General features: G+C 36.1%; 1 protein-coding gene across 4 annotated transcripts in view; it reads right to left on the bottom strand.

The window, feature by feature from the left end:
• Window positions 1–2,613: 2,613 nt before the first annotated feature.
• The window catches only part of PTPN4 (protein tyrosine phosphatase non-receptor type 4), a 115,460-nt gene continuing 92,210 nt past the window's right edge, over window positions 2,614–25,863 (bottom strand). For 2 of the 4 annotated variants that reach the window (XM_054176073.1, XM_054176081.1), the window contains 12 exons: window positions 24,213–24,372; window positions 21,257–21,340; window positions 21,115–21,171; window positions 19,626–19,782; window positions 17,968–18,134; window positions 16,450–16,540; window positions 16,299–16,360; window positions 15,325–15,471; window positions 12,231–12,359; window positions 10,623–10,771; window positions 7,507–7,642; window positions 2,614–5,327 (listed from right to left, as the gene is read on the bottom strand). In XM_054176073.1, coding sequence (XP_054032048.1) covers window positions 5,241–5,327; window positions 7,507–7,642; window positions 10,623–10,771; window positions 12,231–12,359; window positions 15,325–15,471; window positions 16,299–16,360; window positions 16,450–16,540; window positions 17,968–18,134; window positions 19,626–19,782; window positions 21,115–21,171; window positions 21,257–21,340; window positions 24,213–24,372 — 1,426 coding nt within the window. In that variant the 3' untranslated portion in view covers window positions 2,614–5,240. Of the gene's footprint in view, window positions 5,328–7,506; window positions 7,643–10,622; window positions 10,772–12,230; window positions 12,360–13,635; window positions 13,755–15,324; window positions 15,472–16,298; window positions 16,361–16,449; window positions 16,541–17,967; window positions 18,135–19,625; window positions 19,783–21,114; window positions 21,172–21,256; window positions 21,341–24,212; window positions 24,373–25,863 lie in introns of those variants that run through there. The other 2 variants (XM_054176090.1, XR_008463003.1) reach the window with 2 other exon arrangements.

The following is a 25,863-nucleotide window of genomic DNA, read 5'->3' as shown; positions in this document are numbered from 1 at the left end:
GCACCTTTTTTTTTTTCTTTTCTGTAATTTTCCTTTCCAAATGCAAAGTTTCATATTCTTTTTGATAGGAAAATTTAAAGAATGGAATTATTAATACCTATTTTCTGAGAGTCCCTCAGAAACGGAGGCACAATAAACTGGAAATGGTTGGAACAACAGTAAGCATTCGTACCAGGGTGTAATCCGAATCATCTCTGTACAGAAACCCATTAAGCACCTCTCTCCAAACTCAAATTTATTTTGTCCAATAGTTTAGTCAGTAGTAAGCATGAGATAAAGTGCTACTATTCAAACATCAAAACACTCTGAGAAAAAAAAAATAATAAAAAATTACCCTTTAAGAAAATGTAAGCTTGCTAAATATGAAATAACACAACCAACACACTGTCAGCCAGTCCATGGGAATGGTTTCAGGGTTCATGCTGTAGCAGGCTAGAATGACAAGATTAGTGGTGTCTTGTTTCCAATTATTTTATATATATATTTTTTTTTTAAATGATGAGGCTACTGGCTCAAAGGAATAAAATCTAACAGCAAATTTCAGCATTTTTTAAAAAGTGATTTCTCTCAAATTTTTACCATCGAGTTCTCAATAAGCAAAACACGCCCAAGCCAACTGCCAGAGCTTACTGTTTATGCCCAGTAAAAAAACTTGTAGCTGGAGAAGCCCTATGAACGGAAAAGATGCACATTTGCAGTAGCACAGAGGTAAAATGCAGTGATAACAAACTAGCCTCATTTCTAGACTGCTAACCACACCACCACCACCACCCCCCCCAAAAAACACAAAAAAAGAGAACTGCAGTGGGGTAACAGAGACTGGACAGAACAGTTACACTGAAAACACATTCCCCTTCACCCAATCACCACTAACTACAACCCCTGCAATTTCGTGCAAGACCCTCACCTAATCAATGAATATATTTTTACCAGATTTTGATATTAGATCACAGCACTAGAAATAGTGCAAATGGGTTCAAAACAAAAGGTGGGTACTTAAATTAGCAAACATACCCAGTCACCCTGGGACCTGAGATGTGAGATAAAGAAAGGATGCAAGTGACATTAGACAGCACCATTCCTGTACTTCATAGAAGTTCAAATACACAAAATTTTGATTTGCACCATAACCTAATCCATCCCTTTATCCTCAAAGCTGAGGGTTGTGATGATTCCTCCATAGGCATAGACTGACTGCTCCACAGTCAAAACTACAGCACGTGTATTGGCCAACTTGCTTTTGGTTGGGTATCAGTGGATCTATCAGAGTTTTTCATGCTGACATTAATTCCCTGAGCCATCAAACATCACCCACACACCTGCACACACACTGCAGAAGCATAAAAAACACCACACAGTTCAGCTCACAGCATACCTGGAGCCCCAGAACTTCTATGTCAGACTTTCCTTACTTCCTGTCTCCCTGGGCAGTGCAACTGCAACAAGTCCACTGCATTCTGGCCCTTCCACAGCTATCAACAAAGCTTCTTAGAAGGCCTACAGGGAAACCTGCTGGCTACACTGGTTCTGTAACAAATTCCTCATGCTCTTTAATCTCCCAACTGCTATCTTTCTCACCCTTTATCTAAAAGATGGTGTGCTAGACTGCAATCAGATATTCTACAAGTGTGCCTGCTTTATCTATATGGGACATAAGCTTTCCAAATGTAAGAGGGAAATCTAGAAGAAACATCAGCTGGCATCAACTGGGCTGAGAAAAAAAAAATAATAAATCATGTTTTCTCCTTTTCACAGCTGGGAGGGAATATATAAAAATAAAAAGCCTAAACCCAGTATTTTACTGCCTAAGATTTCCAAGTTACTTAAAATAACAAATGCTTCCAAATTCAGAAGAAACAAATTCTTCAGCTCTCAGTTATCTGGTATATCTAAAGCAATATTTCTGACAGTGGATTGGCTGACAATCTGGAGGTTGTTTATTAAACAATACCTCCAACTTATTTCATATTTAGCAGTATACAAAAAATGCCCCCAAAACACTCAAAGCCACAACTAGAGCCCCATGTCTTTCTATTAAGAACACCTTCAAATCCACTTTAAGCAAGAGATGGTAGTGGCAGTTTTCAATCCAAATCTAAAAGGAAAACAGGAATCTTAACATTATACATTGGCACAAAATTGTCATAATATTGCTCTTATTTACAATGAATTCTTTTTAAACTGGATTTGTATCATGGAAATGTTACAAACGTACTCTTTCCCACACCCACCCAACATTTTTCCTAATCAAATGGTATGAAAATAGTTATTCATAAAATCCAACAGTCATAACACCAATCACTTATAGGTCTATAAGTCATTATGCCTGCCAGATACATTCATGTTTTGTACAGCATGAAACATACAAAAATTTCTTTAAAAAACTCTGAAGGATGATACAGATCTTCACAACCCAAATATTTAGCAGTTTTGACGGGGTTTTTTTTTTTTTTTTGGCCGTATAAAAATATTTTAAAGGCCATTTATACCACAACAGGTAGAAACGTCTTAACAAATGATTTACGGTGCAGAAAGGCTTCAGTGCTATTCTCCTTGCCAATCTGTTTTTGGTTACCACTATCCTGGCTTTGGAGAAGCCCCACTGACTCACCGATGGCCAATTATCTAGGAATAGTTACTTTGTTTCCATTTTCCCCCCAGTGCAACTAGTTAATACACTACACATCAGCTTAAATCAGTGCAGAGGAAGAATTTGAAGAGAGCTGTTGTTCTTACCTCATGTTTGTCATAAAACCAGTAATGACAGACAAACAATAAATATCCCACACTTCATTGTGGTATAAATGAGTCTTTTGAATTCAAACTGCTTTGGCAACTTTATATAGGAATATTTAAATATGTGACATACCAACACTATGTAATGTTGCTATAAACTCCATTTCTGATTTCCCTCAGAAAAAAAGGGCAAATGCTATTTTCATTTACAACTTAACTATGAAGAAAGTTTATTTCAATATAATGACTGAACTGTTTCAAGTGCTGAGTTTAAAACAGCCTTCCAACTAGTCAGCATCTCTGCTAATAATCTTGTAATATGGAAGTTAAAGCTTGTACTTTCCTAAAGAATTTTCTTTTGTTGCAAATGGCTTAAAATAAAACTGAGATTAAAGCTACCTTATTACTCTTTTTGAGTTTATCAGCTCCAGAGATTCTTGTAAGATTCAATATTGATTTAAGCATCAAATCTAGAAATATAAGTAACAGGGCCACAGGCCACCTAGTATTATTTAGTCTTCTAAAAATATTAAAACTCTGTCTTCGATTTGGCATTGTGGTTCATGTTTATTACTAAGTCTTATGCCAGGATTTCATTTTGCCTGAACCCCTTTCCACTTACTAGTTCATAGATGATCTCTTTCAAATGTCCATAGAACACAGTATATTATATTATATAATTCTTCCATAGTTAAAAATTGTGTAGGCATAGAACTTTCCATTCTAATTCTATGCCCCATACAGCTTACAACACAATTTACTGGATAAACATTTTCAGGAAACCAATAAATTAAAACATTTTAAATAGAGGGAACAAAGTTATGTTGTCACAGGGCAGTCAAAGAAGTGACTGATTTGCTTCTTACAGTATATTACACCAGATACTTTGCTTCTGACTTGGTTTCTCCCATACTGCAAAAAACTTTAAAAACTGGTATCTTTAGAATGAGCTCAGAGACTGTATCAGACAGACACTTCTTACAAAACTTCTACCTACAAAATTGGAAACAACCCATACCGACCAGAACAATTTTGCACAAGTATAACAGAAGTTGACTGGGGTCATTATAGAATTCAAATAAAGTTTTAGAACAATTTCATAGTGTTCTCCCTCCCACCCAAGCAACTAAGGAAAAAAAAAAAAAGAAAAAGAAAAAAACACCCCCCAAAAAAGAAAAGGCAGACCTGTACGAACATGGCTTGAAATCAACTATGAGGACTTGAAAAAGTAATTGGTTAGCAGAAAATGGAATTAAATCACATCTGATTGCAAGTTCAACTTAGTGATCAGTGCTATTAAAAAGTTATGTTCTAATCAAGTAAGACAGCTATTCTCAATAAAAGGATAAAACAAAGTATCAGCTCCTAATGACCTACCAGCATTTCACAATAAGCTGCTAGTAAGAGACTATTTGGAAGGAATGAAGGAATGTGTCAGATTTTTCACAAGATTACCACACAGCAGCATACAATGCTCATTCATTAAGTTGGCAGAGGTGCTTTTGCTACCCAGAGCAGCACACAGGTACTTGTATCAAGAAAGAGGGAATGGTATTTCCATGACCCCTTGTGGTAACACATTCCAAGCACCAAGGGCCGTTTTAAAAATCTGAACCCATTAAGATAAATATGACAGAACAATACCACCCCCACAGACTCATGAGTGCCTTTCACTGGATGTACGCTGTAAGTCTCAAGGCACTTAAGGGGTTAAGACACAATGCATGCACTAGTTCCCATCACGTAATCTTAAGTCACACGAATCAGAATACACCAGTGTATGACACACAAGCTGTGTCACAGAAATGCTGTTTATTTATTATTTTTTAAAGTTTTTATTGTTACTGTTATTATTTTGTACAAGATGCTGGTAAGTGGGCACTATGCAGCTACTGCTGGGTTAACACAGATGCCAGCTTTCCTCTAACAACCAGCTGGTCTCTAGTCAGGGTGTAGGACAAAGTGTGCTGCATCAGTAGGCAGTGTGTATCTATCTAGTATTGGCAATATTGCTAATGTTGTAGAAAACAAAACAGTGAGAGTCTGTACATAGTAAATAAACCTAGCACTGGAAAAAGACCATGGCTTAGTGTATTTTTTTCTCTCTTTTTTTTCTTTTTTTTTCTTCATTTTAAGAGACATGGGTGTAAAACAGAGTGAAATAATTCCAAGCCTTGTTTGTAGCAATTCAACCAGAAGCGCAGTATATGGCACTACAATGAAATATTGTCGATTACCCTGAACACAATTAGTTCTTTCAGTTTATGGTTTGTTCGGAGCAAAGCATGAAAATAAAGTCTTCAAAGAGATGAAGAGTTTCAGAGACTGATTTTTTTTCTTTTTCAACGTAAAGTGCAACAGTGCTGAAGTTTTCAAAGTCCTTTGTCAATTCTTTGCTGTACTTCACTACCATTTCCTGCAAGCAGTATTATGGCACAACGAATGCTGCCAGTTCATTATAGAGGACAGGATTCCTCAATTGATATTCTAGGTTTTTTTGCTCTTCACTTATGCAGTGATGCTTGTAAAGGTTTAATAAATCCTTCTTCATACACCTTCAAAATAGCTTCACATACAAATCTGTATTGACTCTGAAAAGGAAAGGAGAAAAGAAACAATCAAAACATGCCATTTGGAAATGAAAAAGGCCTTTAACATTTCCTCACCCCATTCTATTGACAGGCCAAAAACTGTGTTTCAAAATTAGTTTAGTAAACACAAAACAACTGGAACTTTATATTAGAACATGTTGTTTCTCAAGAGAAGAATGAGATGAACAGCACTTTGAAACATATACCAAAATTCACACTCACAGAACCAGTACTATTATATTAAACATCACATATTTAGTAACTTTCTGCTCTTTGTTTCATTGCTGAAATTTCACTGACCTGAGGTTTCCAATGTACCTGGGATTTAGAAGCTACAGTTTCAACGCACTTTTTCATACTTATATTATTTCTGGCATGTTACCAGCACCTCCTTTGATATAAAGGCACATTGTTTCATGTTTAGAAAGCCAGAAGCCCAGTTTCTTAACATTATATGATGGCTACACCTGCAGTGTATTCAAGTCTAGCACTTGCATACCTAGAAGTCACTAATAATTTGTATTAAATATGTAATAGAACAAAAGACCCAACAGTAATCAAATTAAGACTCTAAAGAAAATAAGATGAAATACAAGCACTGCTTTGTAAAGCACCACAACTGTCACTGAATACTGCTCAATGGTGTATATGCTGGTCTGAAAGCCAGCAGGGTCCTGGAATATCACTTCATGCAGTAACCAGTGATGTCAGATTTAAATGCCCACAGATTTAGTAACAGAATCATAGTTTACTGTATTGTTGCACATATATTAAACTAGCTAAATATATAGGTATTTGTGTAAAATAGAGATTTTGCCTCCAGTGCTCCCCGAAGGAGACTAAATTCTCCTCATACAGAACACAGAGCAGACATGTCCATAGAGCCATCTTGTGGGCACTAAATGAATCTTTCAGGAGATTAAAAAAAAAATCAGGAAGAGTGCAAAGGAGAAATTATAATAGCTAATGTTTCTGAAACCTTTTTAAAAGCTACTTCAACTCTCTTATGTTCCCTTCTCCCTCTGAAGCAGTAAACACTTGTGTTTCACTGAAGCTTCCAAGTTCTGGTTTCTCTACAAGAAATTAGAAGACTGGAAGATATTTTTAGCACATGGCAAAAAACCTCAAACCAACAAACCAACCAACCAACAAATCCCCAATTCCCAAGTCAATTTAAATACTTATTGCTGCATCTCTTCCTCTACTAATAGAGTTCTCTTCCTCTCTGTGCTAGAGAGATATACTGTTCATCCTGTATAATCAGCACAAACAGCAAGAGCTATCCTTCACTATTTTTCATTCATCATCATCTTCCTCATGCTTCCTGTGCAAGTTGAGTAACAAAACTGATGGATTTAGAGGAATTAAAAACTTGGAACTGGTCAAAGCTTTATTGAAAGACAACACAATCTTTTGACTCTTTTTAGGTATTTTCTTAGAACATAACCACAAACTTCTCTCAGATATGCAACACCTGACTGACAAAGTAAAAGCTTCTAAAACTTTTACATTTATAACACATTAAAAGAATACAGCAATTTTCTGGGGGGGAAAAAACCTACCATCTTAAGATACATCACATGTGAAGAAAGGACTTAAAGAATGCTGGCGGCAAGTCGCTTTTTATAGACTAAATATACTTAAGATTACTTTGATGTATCTTGCATTGAATTACACTGATTTTAAAAAAGACTATTTCCCTTTAATCAAGTCACTCACTACAGGGGAAAGTTAAGGCTTGTTTTTGTTATAACTAAGGAACAACAAAAAAAATAATCACTGAATTGCATCACTGGAGGTTTTCCTTGCATGTCTTGTATCTTTCTGTGTTTACCTTTTATACTACTCCCATTCTTAACATACGGAATTAGGCTTTTCCTTTCTCCACTGGGTAATTTTTAGATCACTGAAAACTAGTTGGTTTTGATACTAATTACCAGGTATCACTGAAACAGCCACTGCTTTTTTCAAGTCCTCTTTGTAGGAAATGTAAAGAATTGCTCCTTTTCTAACAGCCTTGGCAATTTATTCCTGCCTGGAGCCAAAGCTGCTGCACTAGGTAAAGGTGACCTCCCTGCAACATGATCAACAGCAACTCTACTGAAAAATCTATCTAACAGTATGATTTGGTACAGAAAATCATTCTTCTGCAACTCAGAACAGCAAGTGTGATACTCACAGGTGTTTGGATCATCATGGCTCTTTGATCTCTCATGGTTCTTACAATATCTAATGGATAAACAGGCTGATTGCACTCAATGAGACACATAGCTGTCTCCATAGTAATAAGAACTCCTGTCCGTCCAATCCCAGCACTGGAAAAAATAGCAAACAAAAAAACCCAAAACCAACAAAATAACACTCAAATTGGAAATGAAACAAAGCATCTGGAATATTGCCCATAAAGACTTCCCTTCTCAAGGATTCTCATGACTGATCATTAATGATTCCCAGAGTATTAGGGCAGGGGTTAGACAGATGGTGTCTGTGTCACAGTTAAGTCGCCACCCTGCCCAAACAGAGCTAAAACTAATCAGTGCAAGAGGGACTGTCTTAAGCTAACCATTGACTTAAGAAGAATTTACAAACTAGTATTTATTCAGATTGTATTATAAACCACACTTATATCTAGGCAATAACAAAACAGAGATACTGAGCATACACTGTGCACTTTGTGTCACTTTGACAATAACTGGAATGACTGTCACTAGAATGCTGGGCTAATGGCATAAAACCATGTTTATGTTCTTGAAGTGATTAATACCTTCATATTTCAGAATAAGTAACAGAATGATTAACAGAAACCTTTGGAGGATGATGATATTATTATTATTATTATTAATTCAATACTGCACAGATTGAAAAAGTATATTTAGTAGCAATCCTTTTCAAGACAAGGAAGAACTATAAGGTGTACACCTTGGAATGGCAAAATTGTTAAGAGAGCTTACATGAATCATTTCTAGCTTAAAACAAATCTAAAGATTTATCTGCATTGTATTACATATACATACACCTTCCCACAACCCTCAAAGACTGAATATTTAACCTTGAACTTGATAACTGGTTTCAAATTCACATTTTTCATGTTGCACTTTTGAAATAGAAGAACCGATGTTTCTATGAATTTGAATACAGGACCAAATCCATACTTTCAACTGCATCAGTTGAGGTAGTACTGGAAACAAGTATTTTAGTTAATTGATTGACATATTTACTTCTAAATTAGTTATAAATATTCCAAAGTCTTAAATTTAATTGTTCCAATTTTGAAGCATAACTTCAAACTATGGCCAAACTACTACTTTAAATCTTTGTCCAGAAGGTGGCATTAAAGTTACTATATATTTCACTGATGTCGTAAGAATTTCATGACAAGAGGTAAATGTCTGTGTTATATAAAATTATACAGTAACATTTTATAGGTCTAGAACATGTATAGAATTAACATGCTCCATCAAATCCAAATGGGAACAGTATCTGTCAAAGAAACTAAAGACTCATAAATTCAAAAGATTCAGCTAAGGGCAACAACAATGATGGACAGTGTGATAGTTTCCATATAAGCATAAGGTAGTCAAGGATTCTTCAGCATGGTAAAAGAATTATTCACTGATGGAGAACACTGAGACAATACATGGATAGAATGGGTGGTTCACCATCTAATCCAGAACAAGAATTAGAAGTTTTCAGCTAAACTAACTTGTAAAAATAAAGACAAATACACAAACACATGGTTAGAAACTAGAGGTTTAAGCAGTTCAACATAACAAAAACCTTTCCAGTTGGTTAAGGTTTTTGTTGATTTACAGTTTCTCAGAGGCTTTCTTTGGTTTTGTTCTTAAACTACTATTGTACCAAAGAAGTCTGCTCTACTAGCTACTTGGACTCTCCACACTAAAGCTGCTGGCTTAGTTCTGAAAGCAAATTTCACCATTTTGTTATACTAATGCCTTGTCCTATTATACTGAACAGATGTTCAAAACAGTGTGTGCTATATATGGGGGAATCCCTGGGATCCTTCAGCTTGACTCACTAGTGGAATTTAGTTGTACCTTCTAACAGCCACCAAGTTAGGCCAATTAAATAAATAATGTTGAACTGTGATATTCCCTCTCTTCTGTGAAATACCAACCCACTTATAAATTCCGGTACTGAAATTAGCAGTGTGGAACTAAACTGATGCCTCACTGAAATGTACTCTCTAAAGTTGTTTGTTCCAGTGTCTCTATGGACTTGCACAATTTCTGTTGTAAAAGTTGTATTTGGCTGATATTTTCATTATATATTCATAGCCATATCAACCAAAAGTGCATCAATAGTAGATGCTGAGGAACAAAATCATTTAAGACAGTGGAATTCTCATACTGGTTTTCCTAATCAGTAAAATTCACCCTCACAAACACAAAGGAAAAGAGTGCTAAACTCATCAAATACTGTTTCTGATACACAAACTGTTAAAAAGAGAAAATACTTTCTTTCATTATCTCCAGTATATGTCTAGTTTACCTGTAGATTAAATAATCTCTACATTTATTTTGTCCCTTAAATCTCTCATCCTCTCTCTGAAACAGGAGCAATGCACCCCTAGCTCAGAATATTTGGGACTCTGCAAGTCAAATTCTATTCACAGAATTGGTATAGCACATTTTCACATGAATATGGCATTAAGCATATTTATAGTTTACTAATTAGGTATTTTAAAGGACTAAGAATTTGACATTTAGTATAGGAATGTAGAATGCTGTTAAAACCTGTATCACAAGAGAAATAAAACCCTACATTACATGTGTGCATAAAAAAATTGGGTAAAAGTTATTTGAATTCACAAAAAAGTAAATTGTTGAGAAAAATGCATCACCTTAATGTATGCACCAACATATGTAGTCAAGACTGCAGAGTTGAGAGGAAGTGTCTTTTATTTGATTGCTGCACGTACCACTCACACTTTCTGCTACGGATTATTTACACAGTTATCCTGGAACTCTGTGCAATAGTCCCCATGACAATAGTCATTGTTTCCCTGAATTATTACAAAGACTGCTAGCACGAGCATTTCAGCTGCAAACAAAACTCACAAAATCCTGCACAGATCTATGCATACAGATACTCATCATTTTGCTTATTGAAACGTGATAACAATTTCAAGCAATTGTGTGAATTAACAATTGAGTTCTCCTACCACCCTCACAGCAGATAACATCAAATGATTTTCAGCAACAAAGCACAGAAAAGATAGTGGGTGATAAGTAAGTTCAGTTTGATGATTTAATAAAATTGGAAACAATTGGATACCTGCAATGAACAACAACAGGTTCTTCTCTGCCAGCCCTCTTTTTTCGCACAAGACACACGAAATCTAGGAAATCGCTGGAATCGTCCGGAACCCCATGGTCAGGCCATGCTATATACTGGATTTGGGTTAGTTGGCGGCTTTCTTCTTTCTAATCAGAAACATGAATTTTTATTCAAGGCTAATTCAGGGCCCATTTAAAAAAAAAACACTAACAGACATACACCAAGCCAATCATCATCAACAGTCCACTTACAGCAATCTGTACCCACCATAACAAAAGTGTTTTCAGGCAGCACTTTATTGGTGTTAATCTTTGTGCATCCTGGATTTTAAAATTATCTTTTTGTTCTTAAAAACAAAAAAGGCAATCCACAAAAGTTTGCATTTTCAACTACCTAAAAAAATATACATGCCATGTAATAGGAAAGCAGTTCAAGGGTATCAATGATTTATCTGAACACTACGTGTATGCGAAGGTAGTCAATTTTTTATCAAAACAAACATAATAGAGAGAGATGCTATCTTACTAGATCAAGTGACAGAACTAGGGTAGGGAGAAGAAAGGCAGGATTTTCAGACATAAAAGCTTTCCCTTTCAGACCTCATGTGAACAGCAGCATTGTTTTGGCTTTATATGCACCTCTTAATTTTATCCAGTGTACTACACATAAGATGAATAAAGACTCTGTTTTCCACTTCCTCCTGCCAGTTGCTTTAATATTCTAAGCATAATTTTCCCCTGGTTAGTGATGGGGAGAGGCTGTCCCATCAGTGTAAAAGCAGAATTTCCAAGGAGAGAAGTTAGCACACTTGAAATAACTTCAGGCATTTGATCATTTACTGAGGTTCCACTGCTGATAAGAAATTAACAATTGTCCCAACAGGACACAGAGAAAAAAAAGTAACTCTAAATTGACTAAAAGACAGCTCTCTACAACTGGCAGCTCATATAGTAACCCAAGCAATGAGAAACAAGTACGTGAACTAAATTCTAGACATTCGTTTCCAAACACTTCTGAGATTGAAATGCTGGCTGGAGGTGCTCTGTAAACTGCATGTGCCCTGAAAATCATGCAGTTCATGTTCAAGAAGGTCCTTGTTTATGTGTAGTCTCCAATCCCTATTCATTTTTCTCTCAGCAGGATTTATCTTCCATCTACTCATATGTATCTCCAAGATAGAACCATTAAGAACTGCTTGCCTCTCTGAAAACAGATTTTAAGTTACAATAGTGAAAACAGCAAGGCAATAACAAGGTTCTCAGCTTCTTTAATTACTCTTTTTCTTTGTCCGGGGCATGAAAGACACCAGGCAAAGACTTTTAAGACAAATAATACATCTTTTACGTGATTTAAAACCAATTGATGTGACTATGGAAACTGAATCTTTGTGGTATTTAACTAGTGAGAGATTTGTTATTATTCTAAGAGTATAATTTAGACTAACAAGTACATAGCAATGAGTAGTTTATAAAGGGTTCTAGAAATAAACAGTTCTATTAATGTGGCTGTGTCATCAAGTTGACAAGAATGCCTGATTCCGTAAGTTTTAGCGAGACTGCACAGATTTCACAGATAAATACTTCAAAATGTATTTTATGATTTTACCTCCAGATTAGTCAATGTCATTTCTCGAAAGACATAAGCAGGATTTCCTTCTTCTGAATGGCAGGTAATCTGGAAATTCCCATATGATGAGCTTCCTGATGGTTCTGGCCAGTACTGATGGCATTTAACCTATGGTCAACACATTTTAAAAGATACCTGTATTTAAATGTACAGACTGTTATTTTCCTTATCATAGTATCATAGTATTTTGAAATCCTCATGTTATTACTTAAGGCACACTTTATCTTTCATTTGGTCTCTTGGTCTTTGATAGATCCCAACGTCTCTCACGTACAAAACATTCCCCTAAGGATTTTTTTTAGTGACTCAGTGACAGGTTCCAGAACAGTATGAGTTGGGTAGAATTTATTATACTTAACACAAACAGCAATTTTGGCAGTATCTGTTGAAAGATTATAAGTATCATAGTATCAGTCAGGGTTGGAAGGGACCACAAGGATCATCTAGTTCCAATCCCCCTGCCATGGGCAGGGACACCCCACACTAGATCAGCCTGGCCAGAACCTCATCCAGCCTGGTCTTAAACACCTCCAGGGATGGTGCCCCAACCATCTCCCTGAACAACCCATTCCAGGGCTTCACCATTCTCATGGTGAAGAACCTCCTCCTCACATCCAGCCTGAATCTCCCCACCTCCAGCTTCATTCCATTCTCCCTAGTCCTATCACTACGTGATACCCTGAGAAGTCCCTCCCCAGCCTTCTTGTAGGCCCCCTTCAGATACTGGAAGGCCACAATTAGGTCACCTCGGAGCCTTCTCTTCTCCAGACTGAACAGCCCCAACTCTTTCAGTCTGTCCTCATATGAGAGGTGCTCCAGCCCTCTGATCATCCTCGTGGCCCTTATACTTTTGTCCATTACAGACTATTTTGTTCATTTTGTAATCACTATTAATTTACTTACCAAACTGACTGTGTTACCTAATTACAGTTTATAACACAAAGCATTGCAGAGATTTCCTGGTTCTCTTTTCAAGAGGACACATGAACCAGCTCTTGAGGTTAGCTTAACCTAACATGGATGTCTTTAAGTCTCATTACAACTTTTAAAGAAAGTAAATCTATAAATATTCCATTTTAACTCTTGTGTGACAGAAATGCTCTTTTATAAACATTTCCAACCTCCAACTGAACCTCCTCAAAGCACATTTATATAGGAAAAGAAGAAATTAAAAAAAAAAAAAAAGGGGGTGGGGGGACAACAAAAAGGTTGCTAAACTAATGCAGGAATTAGGAGATGCAGATGGTGGACTTCAAAAGACTCTTGGATGAAGTCATCAAATGTGAATGGAAGCTTCAAACACTAAGATTTTCAGAGAAATTGCATAAGTGCCTAATTACAGAGGTCATTTCAGCTCAAGTGTACTTTTGTTTTTCCAACCCACCTGGCGATTCTTTAAGAGCAGCCAGATTTGCAGACTTCCTGCTCCACTGAGACATCCCGGCATGCAGTGGGATAGTGATGTCAGTAGCCTCATGATCAGCTTTAGAGCAGGGAGTCTGCCTATGGGTATAAGACAGATAAGTCCTTTTATTTCGTTATTAAGCAGCTCTCCAAAGAACTCCACAAATATCATTATTGAAGGGGTGGGGGAACCTTAGAGAACTGCTATTGCAAGTCTGTTCGTAGCAGATCTGCAAAGGAAAAAAAAAAGGCACTTGTACTGAAATTCCCTCTAATGATCTTTGTTTGGGAGCAGGCAGCATCATGCTAATACTGAGTCACTGAAAAATGGTTTTAAAATCCTGCAACTCCCCTTCAATTATTTTAATTGTATTTAGATGCCTGACCTTCCATCAAATATATGGTTACAAAAAGTAAGAATATATTCAGACAGTGGCACTGCAGCCTGAGTTGATCAGCACACCCACAACATACTACAAATTCACCTTCAACAAGAAATACTGAATGTGGAGAAATTCCACTAAACTATTATTCCACTAAATTATTGTTATTTGTGTCCACACACTCAACCAGTCAGTGCAACTGTGAATGCTCCAGACTACAAACCCAGTAACTCTAGTTATTATGTGGTATGGCCAGATTTGATTGTTTTGCCTGTATCCAAAGGACAAAGTTGCACAGTAAGAGAGGAAACTGTAGCTTAAAAAACCAAACCCAAATCTAAACAAACTAAAAAATACACCCAAGGCCTTTTACAACATCATTAGTAACTCTAAATTACTTCATTACTAGTATGGTATTTTTACATGTTTTTGTATGGAAATGACTTAGGGAACAATGATTCTTTCATATAATTAAACAAATGTTTATAGCCACAAAGGAATATTTTATAAAACATTTCAGATTTCAAGCTTATCAAGGACTTTCTTTGAGATAGTCACCCAGTCATGGGATCTTAACACTACAAAGAGCTGTTCTAGGCTGTCTTAAAAATATTAATCTCTCTACATATCAAAGAAGTAACACAGAAAATCTCATGAAACTTCTTTGAGTACCTTCATGCAAAGAGAAAAAAGTCATTGTAGGAAATTCTAGTTGCTTTTTACTTTACAATAAAGACTCAAAAAAAAAAAAAGGGCCTAAAATATTTTAAGAAATACATGAAGACTTCCAACATATTCCAGAAGTGAACAAAGTCTAAATGTTAGCTATGCCAAGAGTATCAGAAGGTTTAAAATTTAAGAGTCATTACTGCAACAGTACTAGGAGTGCAGCACCCTTATGCAAAAATAGTCCTAGAATCACAGAATAGTTCGGGTTGGAAGGGATCTTTGAAGGTCATCATGTCCAACTCCCCTGCAACAATCAGGGGGACATCTTCAACTGGATTAGAACTGTGTCCAACCTGACCTTGAAAGTTTCCAGGGATGAGGCACCTACTACCTCTCTCGGCAACCTATTCAAGTATCTCACCATCCTAATAGTAAAGAATTTATTCCTTATTCCTTTGATCTAGGCTAACTCTCCCCTCTATTAGTGTAAAACCATTATTCCTAGTCACATTATTATAGTATATTCCTCTTATCTTTCATAGGATAGTGACCAACAGATCAACAGATTTTTTTTAAGAAGATTATGCTAACAGTATTTAAGGAAATCTTTTACTTACTCTGCCTCTTTCAACTTGAGTTGTTAACATTACAACCATAGATGAGCCTTGTTCCCAAGTCATCTGCCAAAAATCAGGACAAGTGTTCGGTAATGGACCTTGACAAGCAATGTACTGGTTTATTATTGTGGAAGAAGGGATTTCCATCTAAGAGAAGACAAAGTCATTATTTTAATTCTTACAGCAAATATAAGTTAGGCATGAGACATTTAGTGTTGAGTAACTAACAGATTAAAAAAGTATCCACTACATTAAATCTATTTATTCTAAATTAGCAGTATTGATTGGCACAGATAAAATTCTTCAAAGTGTTCCATTTGCAAAATTATTACAAAGATCCAAGTAAACTTCACATATTAACTGACAGTTATGTAGGTGCCATAATCAAGATTAATGATGGTCAAACCCAGAAATGATAGATGAGTGATTGGCAAATAATTCAACTGCAAACATTTCCTGTTCTGTGCATTTCTGATGCTAGATTTAAAGTACTGATCTTGGAATAAATTTAACCTCTGGGGTTTGATCACAAACAGAAAAGTAAGTAGCTGAAAATTTGTTGCTACTGACAGTGGGAGAAAACTAATAATTGGGGGAAAAAAGAGAAGTTTTTAAAAGATGTAAAGGAAAGTGCTGCTAGGTCAAATGTTACTGATGTTCAACACAACCGTCGTACGAGTAAATAGAAAAGAAGAAAAAATTCCTCTGGTAGAGGGCTTGCTTTTCCAAGTGTTTGTTTTGTTTTGTTTTTTTCTTGGTTTCTTTTGAAAAGGAAAAAACCCACCTGCCAAGAATCATTAGCCATAAAAAGTATATCTACAGTAAGTTTCAAACCACTTGTCTACAGGTTTATCAGCCATTGTGCTCTGTACTAGATTTATGAAAACGTTCCAATTTTTCAATCAACCTCTCCACTGAAAAACTGCAAAATGACTTCATATCAGGCACTCTTTTGATTCAACTGTACCACTCACATTGATGTAATTTGCATTGATGTAATCTTCATTACTTTTTAAAATAACCCGTGTAGCATCATCTGAAAAAAAAAATAATTAAAGATGTTACCTCTTTACTAACCATAGCGAAATGCCTTTAGAACACACATGCACGAACACACATACTTACAAGGCGAAATGTCTCTGTATCTATTTTTGGAAATGTTTTGAGGTAATCTGGCACAAGACATTGTCATTCCAGGCTTTTTCCTGTACAATTGCTACAAGATAAAACCAATGGTCAAATGGTAACAGACACAAAAGACCTATTAGTATATTTTTTGCCTAGAGGTACTCTTTAGAACATAAACCACTGAGCAACAGTAGCTTCAACACACATGGAAAATGCTTTTTCAAAAGAAAGCAATATAAATTTATTATGCTGAGGAATCACTGAAAATAATCATGTCATCACAGTTTAAAGAAACTGAATGTAGAATTTCAAGCTTCCATAAAGAACACTGATCCAGAGAAAAGTCATTATTGTGTACTGCTAAGGGAATTGACTGATACTGACATTCTATCCTGTGATTTGGAATAAGCAGTCTGCATTATGTACAGGCATTTACCTACAATGCAGTTGTTTGGTTTCTAAGTTTTTAATTTTTTTTAAAAAATTATTCCCTAGATATCCTTCTGTATTTCAGTAATTGTGGAGAAAATTCCAGTCTACCTTGCACTTTTCCTGCAAAAACTCTCCTTCAAGAGGTTCCTGCCCTCTCGTGCCTTAGCCGTGCTCTGCAATAACTGTTGTGCTGTAAAACAGTATCAGTAAAATGATCCAGATTTAATAAACAGCACTTTGAAAACTTCTAAACACTGAACCTGTTTTGGAGTCTGACAAGCTAAGTTAAGGAGGCTTTTAAACTCACTTGGAGAAAATCTTTTGTTTCAAGTAAGTTTTACCAAAGTTCCTAAAGAATACCTTGTATATTACAAATAAATGTTGTAATACATAATGCTAAGCTTTTATTTGGTGGGAAATTCACAGAATTCACACTGCTATTTTACAAACTTACTGCTTCAAGTTATTTGATCTCATGCATTAATGATGGAATATCATCAAGGCACAAGTAAGTGCTAAAGAAACACTAAAGCTATCAGCATCTTAGGACCCCACAGGAAGTGCACTGTCCTTTTAAAAGAGGTCATGAAAAGTTCAAGTATTTATAAAAGGCGTTATTACATTAACTCTCATGATTAGGCCCTTAAGATTAAGGTTGTGTTTTTCCCTGTTGGTAATTTTACCTTCCCTCACTGAGGTTGTCAATACAATGTCACTCCACTTCTACAGTAACTTGGATATGGAGTGAAGGTCTCAGTATAGAACATATTTTAGTATACATATTTCAGCCTTCATCTCTATGAAAGCATTTTATCAGCATAGGTCCTTGATGACCACAAAAACTTCTATGTAATCAATAACGCTATATATAACAACCAATACTCAAAACTAATACTAGGACTATTCTCTGCCATAAAGTAGTATGTACAAGACAGGATTTTTTTGTTCTTTTAAGACAAGACGACAATTGTTTTGCTAAAAGATGCTGACTCTGAAATGTAACTGAAATCTGCTCTGCTTAATTTAATTACTATCCCCAAAGACTTGGAACTTGCACACAGCTACAAATGACACAGTACTTACATCAAATTGAGCCAAAACAGTTCCAGTGATAAGCCCCTCTGCTAGCTGAATCATGGACTCCCTCAGAGCATTATCGTCTTGATGGACACCATCAAGTGGAGATTTCTCAGGGATGTACTGGAAGTCAGGCTCGCTCTCCAGCTTCTCTTCCACAACATCATAGACAGCTGTAACAAAGTGAGGTATGAATGCTCCGACTGAACACGCTCTTTGGCAAATAAAGTTAACTCTAAATCATTTATTTAAAGCAGAAAAAAAGATAAGTATTTTGCCTGTTCAAATCCACATTTTCTAACATACTCATTTTAGTCATCATCAGCAAGGGCAAGTAGCCTTTACTTATCATTTTAATTCATGACACAATAAATTCTGACTTAATAGGAATTTTAAAGTGAAAGCACATCACTGACTGCTAGGATTCTGATCGAGACTCATGTCATACTCTAGCTATTCTGATTTAGCACCTGAATTTAAGATCCTCCACATTGTGCCTCTGAAGTCATTATAGCTGCATTTAGATTTTAATTCACTTTGACTTTAATCTTCAATAATTAGGGCAATATATGCAGACCACCTGAGAAAATGGCATTTAGTATGTGCCATTATGATGCTATCAATGTTGTATGTGTGTCCTACCAATAAATAAACTGAAAAGATAATATACATCTTCAACTACACATAACAGAGACATAGGCTGTTCAGAAGCTTGTTAAGTATCCCATGACTATGAAGGAGGAAACCAGCAGCTCCTCAATTCTACGACTCTGGATGTTTTTATCCAGAATACAAAGGTAATCAACACACAAGAAGAAACCATTTTAAGTAAATTTGTAAACAAAGCTAACAATTTAATCTGAAAAAGTAAGTGCACAAAAGCTGCAAGAGCACTCACATACAGAAGGAGAGCTCAAGTAAGTGGGGAGTGCAAATAAGAAAAAGGAGTAAAATTGTTTACAAGGTGGCTGAGGTACTCTTCTGAAGTAATTTCAATTATTCCAATTAAACACCATTATTTTTCAGTTTGCTTTTTCCTGCAACTGGGATGCTCAGTAGAATTAAATCCAGCAACCATCTGCTGGCAGTGCTCCAACAGTGTATTTCATGAATATAATGCACAAGCTGTTATTTAGGTTGCATTTTTAGCACTTTCTTCTATTAGGCTTCCTTGAGTAGAAATATTATCAGTCATTCTGGATTGTTTTAAAAAAATATGGAAAGATTTTGCATAGATCAGCCTTCAAAGTCATCCAAACACTGGGTGTTTGGTGAGTTGGTGATTTGTTCTTTTTTCCCCCTTGTGTTTTTTATTTTCTTTATGGCAATACTAGCAGCCTCAGAAAATGCATTCAATATCCATATCGCTTTCTGGACATCTTTATAAATGAAACTGGGAACAAAACTGACATTAGCTCTGTCAGAAATATTTGACCTCTGACTTTGTTATTAATTTTCAACACTTAGTTATGCACACTCAGGGCATGGGATTGATCAAGACTTGTATGTATATTGTGTTGTTGCAATTCTTTCCCAAGAAAGGGAGTTCTTTCTTACAAAGATGTCAAGCATTCCATCTTAGGACACAAAACAGAGGTTAGAAAATGAAAGCTAGGTATGATTTTTTTTTTTTAAATTATTATTACTATGTACAAATCACTCACCATTGGGTCTAACTAGGAGCACAAGTTCCCCTGAGTGTCTCTCACAGCTAGCTTTAATAAACATAACAACTTGATCATGGGTGTGCTCTGCTATATCCCTGCCATTAATCAGTACAACCTGGTCCCCTTCATTCAAACGAGGGACACAGAGATCAGCCTGCAAGAAAGAAAAGAAATAATTAAAACTGTAATCTGTAAAATGGGCCATTTCCAATTTTATACCTTAAAACAGCAACTTACAGTGACTATACTTTGGGACTTGAATCCTAACAGCCTAGTTACTATGGTTGCAGCACTGTATTCAAAGGATCAATTTAAGTGTTGCAGAATACATAAGATTGCCATTCAGATGATCAAATCAATTTGCAAGTGGGAGGTGACTGCCATTGTAACTAACATCTTTGGGCAGCTGTTCCTCCAGTCCTCTGGTTGAAGTAGAAAGCACCTCTGAATCACATTTTGTATAGGCAATTAGAATGAATGGACTTACCTTTAAGGGAAGGGAGTAATGTTGGCAAAGCCTTGTTCAAATCAATTTCACAGGCTTGGATACTTGAGATGTGAAATATCACACCTCTAAATACAATTGTAAGACAGTGCATAAACCCCAGTATACCCAGAAAAGGGTAATAAAAATCATTATTATAATCACAGCCTCAAAATGGTCACAGGAAGAGCACATGCTATCGCCAAGTATGTTCTCCTTAGAGAGATGATGTTTAAAGCATTCAGCCAGAACTGTTTAAGCTATTAAATGTTTCAGAGATCATAATTAATAGTGACAATAACAATGCTCTTGTCAAACATTTTAGTGATTTCCAATAGCAAACAAAACAGAAAGCTGTACTTCTTAAACGTCAGCAAATAAATGGTCCACTCTAAAAACGTGTAAGCAGACCCGACTCCAGTCAGCTGAATACCAGGTCAGTATTTCTGGCAATTGACTGGCAAAATATTGTGCCTAGTTAGAAGACACTACTGACAGTCACTCAACATCAGTAACAACAGACAATTAGACCTGATGAATGATTCATGATGTCCGATTTTAATCTAAATCTTGGCTTTATTCAGCTACATCTGTCACTAAGAGAAATTAGCTATTTTCGTTATTTGTAACGTACCAAAAAAACCTCAATATGTAATTTATGTGAAATTATATGAATGCCTGTATTTAAAAGAATAAAGTAAATGTATTTTTAGGATGACACAGCTCAAGAAAAAGTGCATACTGAACATCAGTAATTCCCTGAAACATTTGAGAATCAAAATTTGTTTCACAGTAAGAAAAAACAAAGGTTTTTTTTTTTAAGGATTGAAGTTCCTTGAGGATTGAAGAAAATATATTATGCAGCCCCATGAAATTCTTGCTGCAAATAGTTTGCTTTGTTGTGATAATGTTGCTGCACAAACTAATATTCATAGGCACCTATGAATACATACTTCAAGATATGCAGGTAGTGCTCTCAAGTTTGGTATTTTGAAAACTTACAGGTGTTCCTGGAGCTACTCTGGACACTATTACTGGCATCTTCTGATCATATCCACCCTTTAAAAACAAATTCAATTAGTAATCAATCACAACTGTCAGAAAATAATCTTAATAGGCATGATGGGAAGAGATGTACTGTTACCTTTACATTGAAGCCAAACCTTCCATTTTCATCTGGTTTCATTCTGATCATAACGAGATTGTCATGGGGGATACCACCATTGGGCTAGTAAAGAAAAATTACATTATATTAACATTTATTTTGTTCATAGTTAGACTTTGTATGTAATAGTCTTGTAGTTTCCTCATCAAATAATTACCATGGACATTTGAGAAAACATCAAGTAACAGTGCAAACATCCCGAGTTCTGCATAGAAAAATTAAATGTGTCTTGGACATACCTAAGCAGTCTCAAAGTAAGAAATAGTATCAGAAAAGACTAATTCACAACTAGTAGTCTTAAGAAAAACAGTTTGCAAATAAAAGCTCCTTAAATTTGTTTTAATTAAGACTGCAGTGAAAAGCCATCAGTATTAATGTCACATAATGAAAAGTGAGGCAATTGAAGGCATATTTTTGTTTCTATGAACAGCAATGTGATGGTACCAAGCAAGGGAAAATTTGGCAGCAAAATCCTAGTTTCCAGTCCCCTATTCCATTTCCAGTGTAGTGGATTATGAGGTGAGGCATACATTCTGCACTGACCATGCTCTGACAATTTAGGATGCTTTCTATGCAATCACAACATTACTATTAAAGGAAGTACCAATAAACTGGGGAATATCAGATTTTTTTTTTAATTGGGAAAAAAATCAACTTGGTGCCATTTAAGTGGTTTTTTGTTTCTTCTCATCAATACTTATTCCATAGACTGATTATTAGCTAATATTTCCATAGTTTCAATGGTGAGGATGTGAAGTATTATTAAAGAAATTTGTTTCAAGCAAACTGTCAATTACAACCAAAGAGTAAGACTCACTCAGGAAGAGCGAGAAAAAATATCAAAACAAACAAAAAACCTTATTAAAGCAAACATTTCTGTAAGTAAGAAAATTTAAAAGAAGTCTGTTCAACTTGGCTCACAAAAAGTTAACTCAATTCCAGGTGTTTTAAGCTCATGTTTAAAACCAAAGAAACCCTCCTGAACACATTCATAGTAATGAAAAGATGAAAAATTTGGGTAAGAAAGTGACAGTGTAAGACATGTTGATGAGAAGGAAAGGTGCACAGGAAGCCAGATCAAATGCAAATCATTTTAGTCTATGTTCACTGGCCCTAAAGAGCAGAACTGGGTTCCCAGGCAGAATGAACAGCAAGCAAATGCTCACCTGCAGCATCTGGCAGCTTATGTGCCATTGCATTCCCCAGCCAAAGGGGAACAGCATTTCCTGCTATAAGAAGCTACTCTGAGCAGCCGTTCATAATTAGAAACCTGAAGAGAGCACTGTATTAACCTGTTTGACTGAAGGAATCTTGGCCACACCTGTTTTCAAATGCTCCGAGACATTCCAAGTCTGCATACTTAGGGACTGCAGATGGCATAAAAAGTTGTTATTGGTGCATCTGTTCTACTACCCTTCTAAATGGACTTTGCATACACACAACAGACCAAGGGTACTCAATAACTAAATGAAGTAAAAACATTACAGAGATTTCCCTAAAATAGCTGAGATGAAGCAGCACAGAGACACTTCTGTGGTACAGGAACCTGAAGTCCATCCTGGCCAGAAACCTTACTTTTAAAAAATAAAACCCACATTCCAAATCCTAAATTTACAATTTCACAAAATTTCAGAGTCATGCCGCATGCTTTCTCCAATACCAAAAAGGCATCAGCAGACCAAATTTGATCTTCAATTACAATGCTGTTCTGCCTTAAGCGAGGCTGCATAAATGTGGAACACAGAACAATCACATTGATAATGCACAGACTAAAAAGAATCTCATTCTCACGCAGCTGTGTTGGTTTTGCAGAGCTAAAAGGAGTGAAAACAACTGAAAGTTATTTTTGTCTGTTTGGTAAAGATAACTGAATACAGAGCAGAAAAACTTAGTAGTAGTATCTTTTGAAAGAGAACAGTGCTTTAATGTGACTCAGGTAAGCACTGAGAAGACAAAGTTGTTAAAAATGTAATTTCATTATTTATTTAGAGCAAAAAATTTTTACATTCCCCAAATGCTTGTAAATCCAGAAGTTTCACTTGTGTGCCTTTTACTAAAACCTCAGCTACAAAATGAAATATGTCTTTTATGGGAAATTTAAGTTTGCAAAGAGGCCTGAGAGAACAGCCTAGGCTTAGCATTCAGAATGCAAATAAAATTAAACCAAAGGCATGCCTAAAGTAACCATTTTGGGAGCTGACTCATAATTTTGAATGTCTGAGGTTGGAAAAATTGTTTGCATTATACAGATTTTGCTACATCTGGATGTTAAACAGTGTTCTCATCCTGCAAAATGTTTATTTTCCCATCAGTATAAAACCAAGAACCACTTGAAAGCTTCTAGAAGAACAAAAAAGAGTCACAAAAATGTTCAGTGAGATCTGAACTCAGTCAGACAATAATCAACTGACTGGATTACTCATTTAGCATGTGCTTAAGTGTTGAAAAAAAAGAGTTTTGCTCAGATTTTTCTATTTGTTGCAGGTCTTTCTGGTAGAGTCTCTCTTGGAAATGCAACACAGATTCAAGAAGCCTCTCCTGAACTAAACTGCTCCAGAAGCTGGTAGGCATTTTCAGTTTCAGCTTTTTGATAAACGCTAGTTTAAACACCTGCGGTAGTGCCTGCATGATCTTCTTTAAAACTGATGGTAAATGACTTATCAAAGAAGAGGTTAATAGAAATTTCTTCATGTGCTGATGTTCGAAATATTCGAGCATCTGCCCCAATGTAGTCATCTGGTGACAATGACATGGGCCTAGTCCAGCAGGTGGAAAAAATAGCGGGCGCTAGCGAACAAACACTGTGTACAACGGAAATGCTGTAATGTAATGCACAGACACAGCTCTCTGAAATGCATCAGAACCAAGCTCATGAAAAACAGGCTGTAGCATTTCAATAAAAAGCAGAACGGTTAAACCAGAACGCAAAACTTACTGTGGATTTTTCAGGTGATGCAGGAACATCAAATGTTTCATTAATATGGTTATCCAGTTCTTGCTGTGAGTGTGAATGATGAATTTGGTTCCAACTGTTCTTTTTAAATTGTTTAGGTGGTAACGCAGGAGGCTGCCCATCTATAGGAGTCTCTTGAGATCTAAATACCAAAATAGAAGTATGAAGTGGAATGATCATGAGATATTGACAATTCTTTCAGGGTTCCAAATAAACCGAAAGTGCTAGAAGAAACTGAGGAGTTTGACAGCTGCGTATCTGTATGTATTTTTAGAATCTCAAAAATGTACTTGTGGTGGAATATATTGCAAGTGTACATTTGCACATGTAACTGCTTTTTCTTGACAAGCAACTGTACACAAAATCAGTAAGTTCATCTTTTACATATGTTTGCTTGGCTTTTTTTTTTCTTAAAATGGTCTTGGCACTCTTTATACTGGCATATTCTAAAATTCACTGTATTTATACTCTGCACCATTGCTAAAAAATTGTATTTCTAATGAATATATCACTTGGTATATTTTCTTCAGTAAGAAAATCAAATTACTTTGCATCTCCAATTGACGCCTGCAGACACAACCAGCATAATAAAGCACTCCCACAGTATTTTCTGGGGTTTGATCTTAAAAATAGGAGTGCAAGTTGAAGACAACTCATTTGTCCTCTTGCAGTTATCTGAAAATCCCATTGGTGTTCATAGTCTTAAATGTTAATTTTTCAACTTACAAGTATATGCATACATTTCAAGAGAACTTTTGGGGGATTTTTCCTCCCTTGAACATGTGCAGCATTGAAACATTTGCAAAACCTGGCATTCATCACATGCATTTTTTAGTTGAGTTCTAATACCATTACTGAAGATGAAAATAGCAGAAACTTCTATTTCTGTTTTAGAGCTGCAAGGACTCTACTGTTCATTAATTAAAAAGTTCTTGTGTTTATGTAGAATATGGATCATTTCCTTTATTAGTCCTTTTGGAATAAAAGCATAATGGTATAATTTGTATTGCATAAATATATGATTCATCTTTCATTAGATGGCTTTCTATTTGAGAATTAAGACTGTTTTAAGAGGCCCAAAAGGGCAGTCAGCATATAGTTCCCATTAAGGGAGTCTGAATGCCAGTTTCTAAATACCAGCAAGGATACACGCCTTCCTACCCATGAACCACATTAAAAGGTTTTAAGTAATTTAACAACTTACAGCAACAGCCCACTGAACCCAGTGGCAAATCTAAAACCCACCAAGAATGAAGCTACAGGTTACAGCTAAACCTAAAGAAGACACTACCAACAAAAAAGGGTGCATCTGTTCTTTCTTTCACCCACACCCACTGCCCCATCCTTGAAGCGCTCTGGTGCTTCTGGTGCTGTGGCTATGGCAGCTTACCAAGCAAGCAAAAATACAGTAACATTTTGGAACAGCCTGGGTAGCTCTCTGCTGGTTTAACAAGGTGAACTGGTTCATCATGGGGTTGACCACTGCGTAGGAAGGGAAGCACACTCCCAGAAGCCAGAAATAGGACACTGCCCCTTTCATGCAAGCTGTAGTGGTAACTCACACAACATCCCTCTCAAAAGCACCGATAACCATGTGAGCAGTCTTACTGTATTTAACTGGTCTAGCCAGTAA

The sequence above is a fragment of the Dryobates pubescens genome, chromosome 2 (genome assembly GCF_014839835.1).
Source record: "Dryobates pubescens isolate bDryPub1 chromosome 2, bDryPub1.pri, whole genome shotgun sequence".
Classification (NCBI taxonomy): Eukaryota; Metazoa; Chordata; class Aves; order Piciformes; family Picidae; genus Dryobates; species Dryobates pubescens.
Note: the sequence above shows the minus strand (reverse complement) of the source record. Positions and strands in the feature narration are given on the sequence as shown.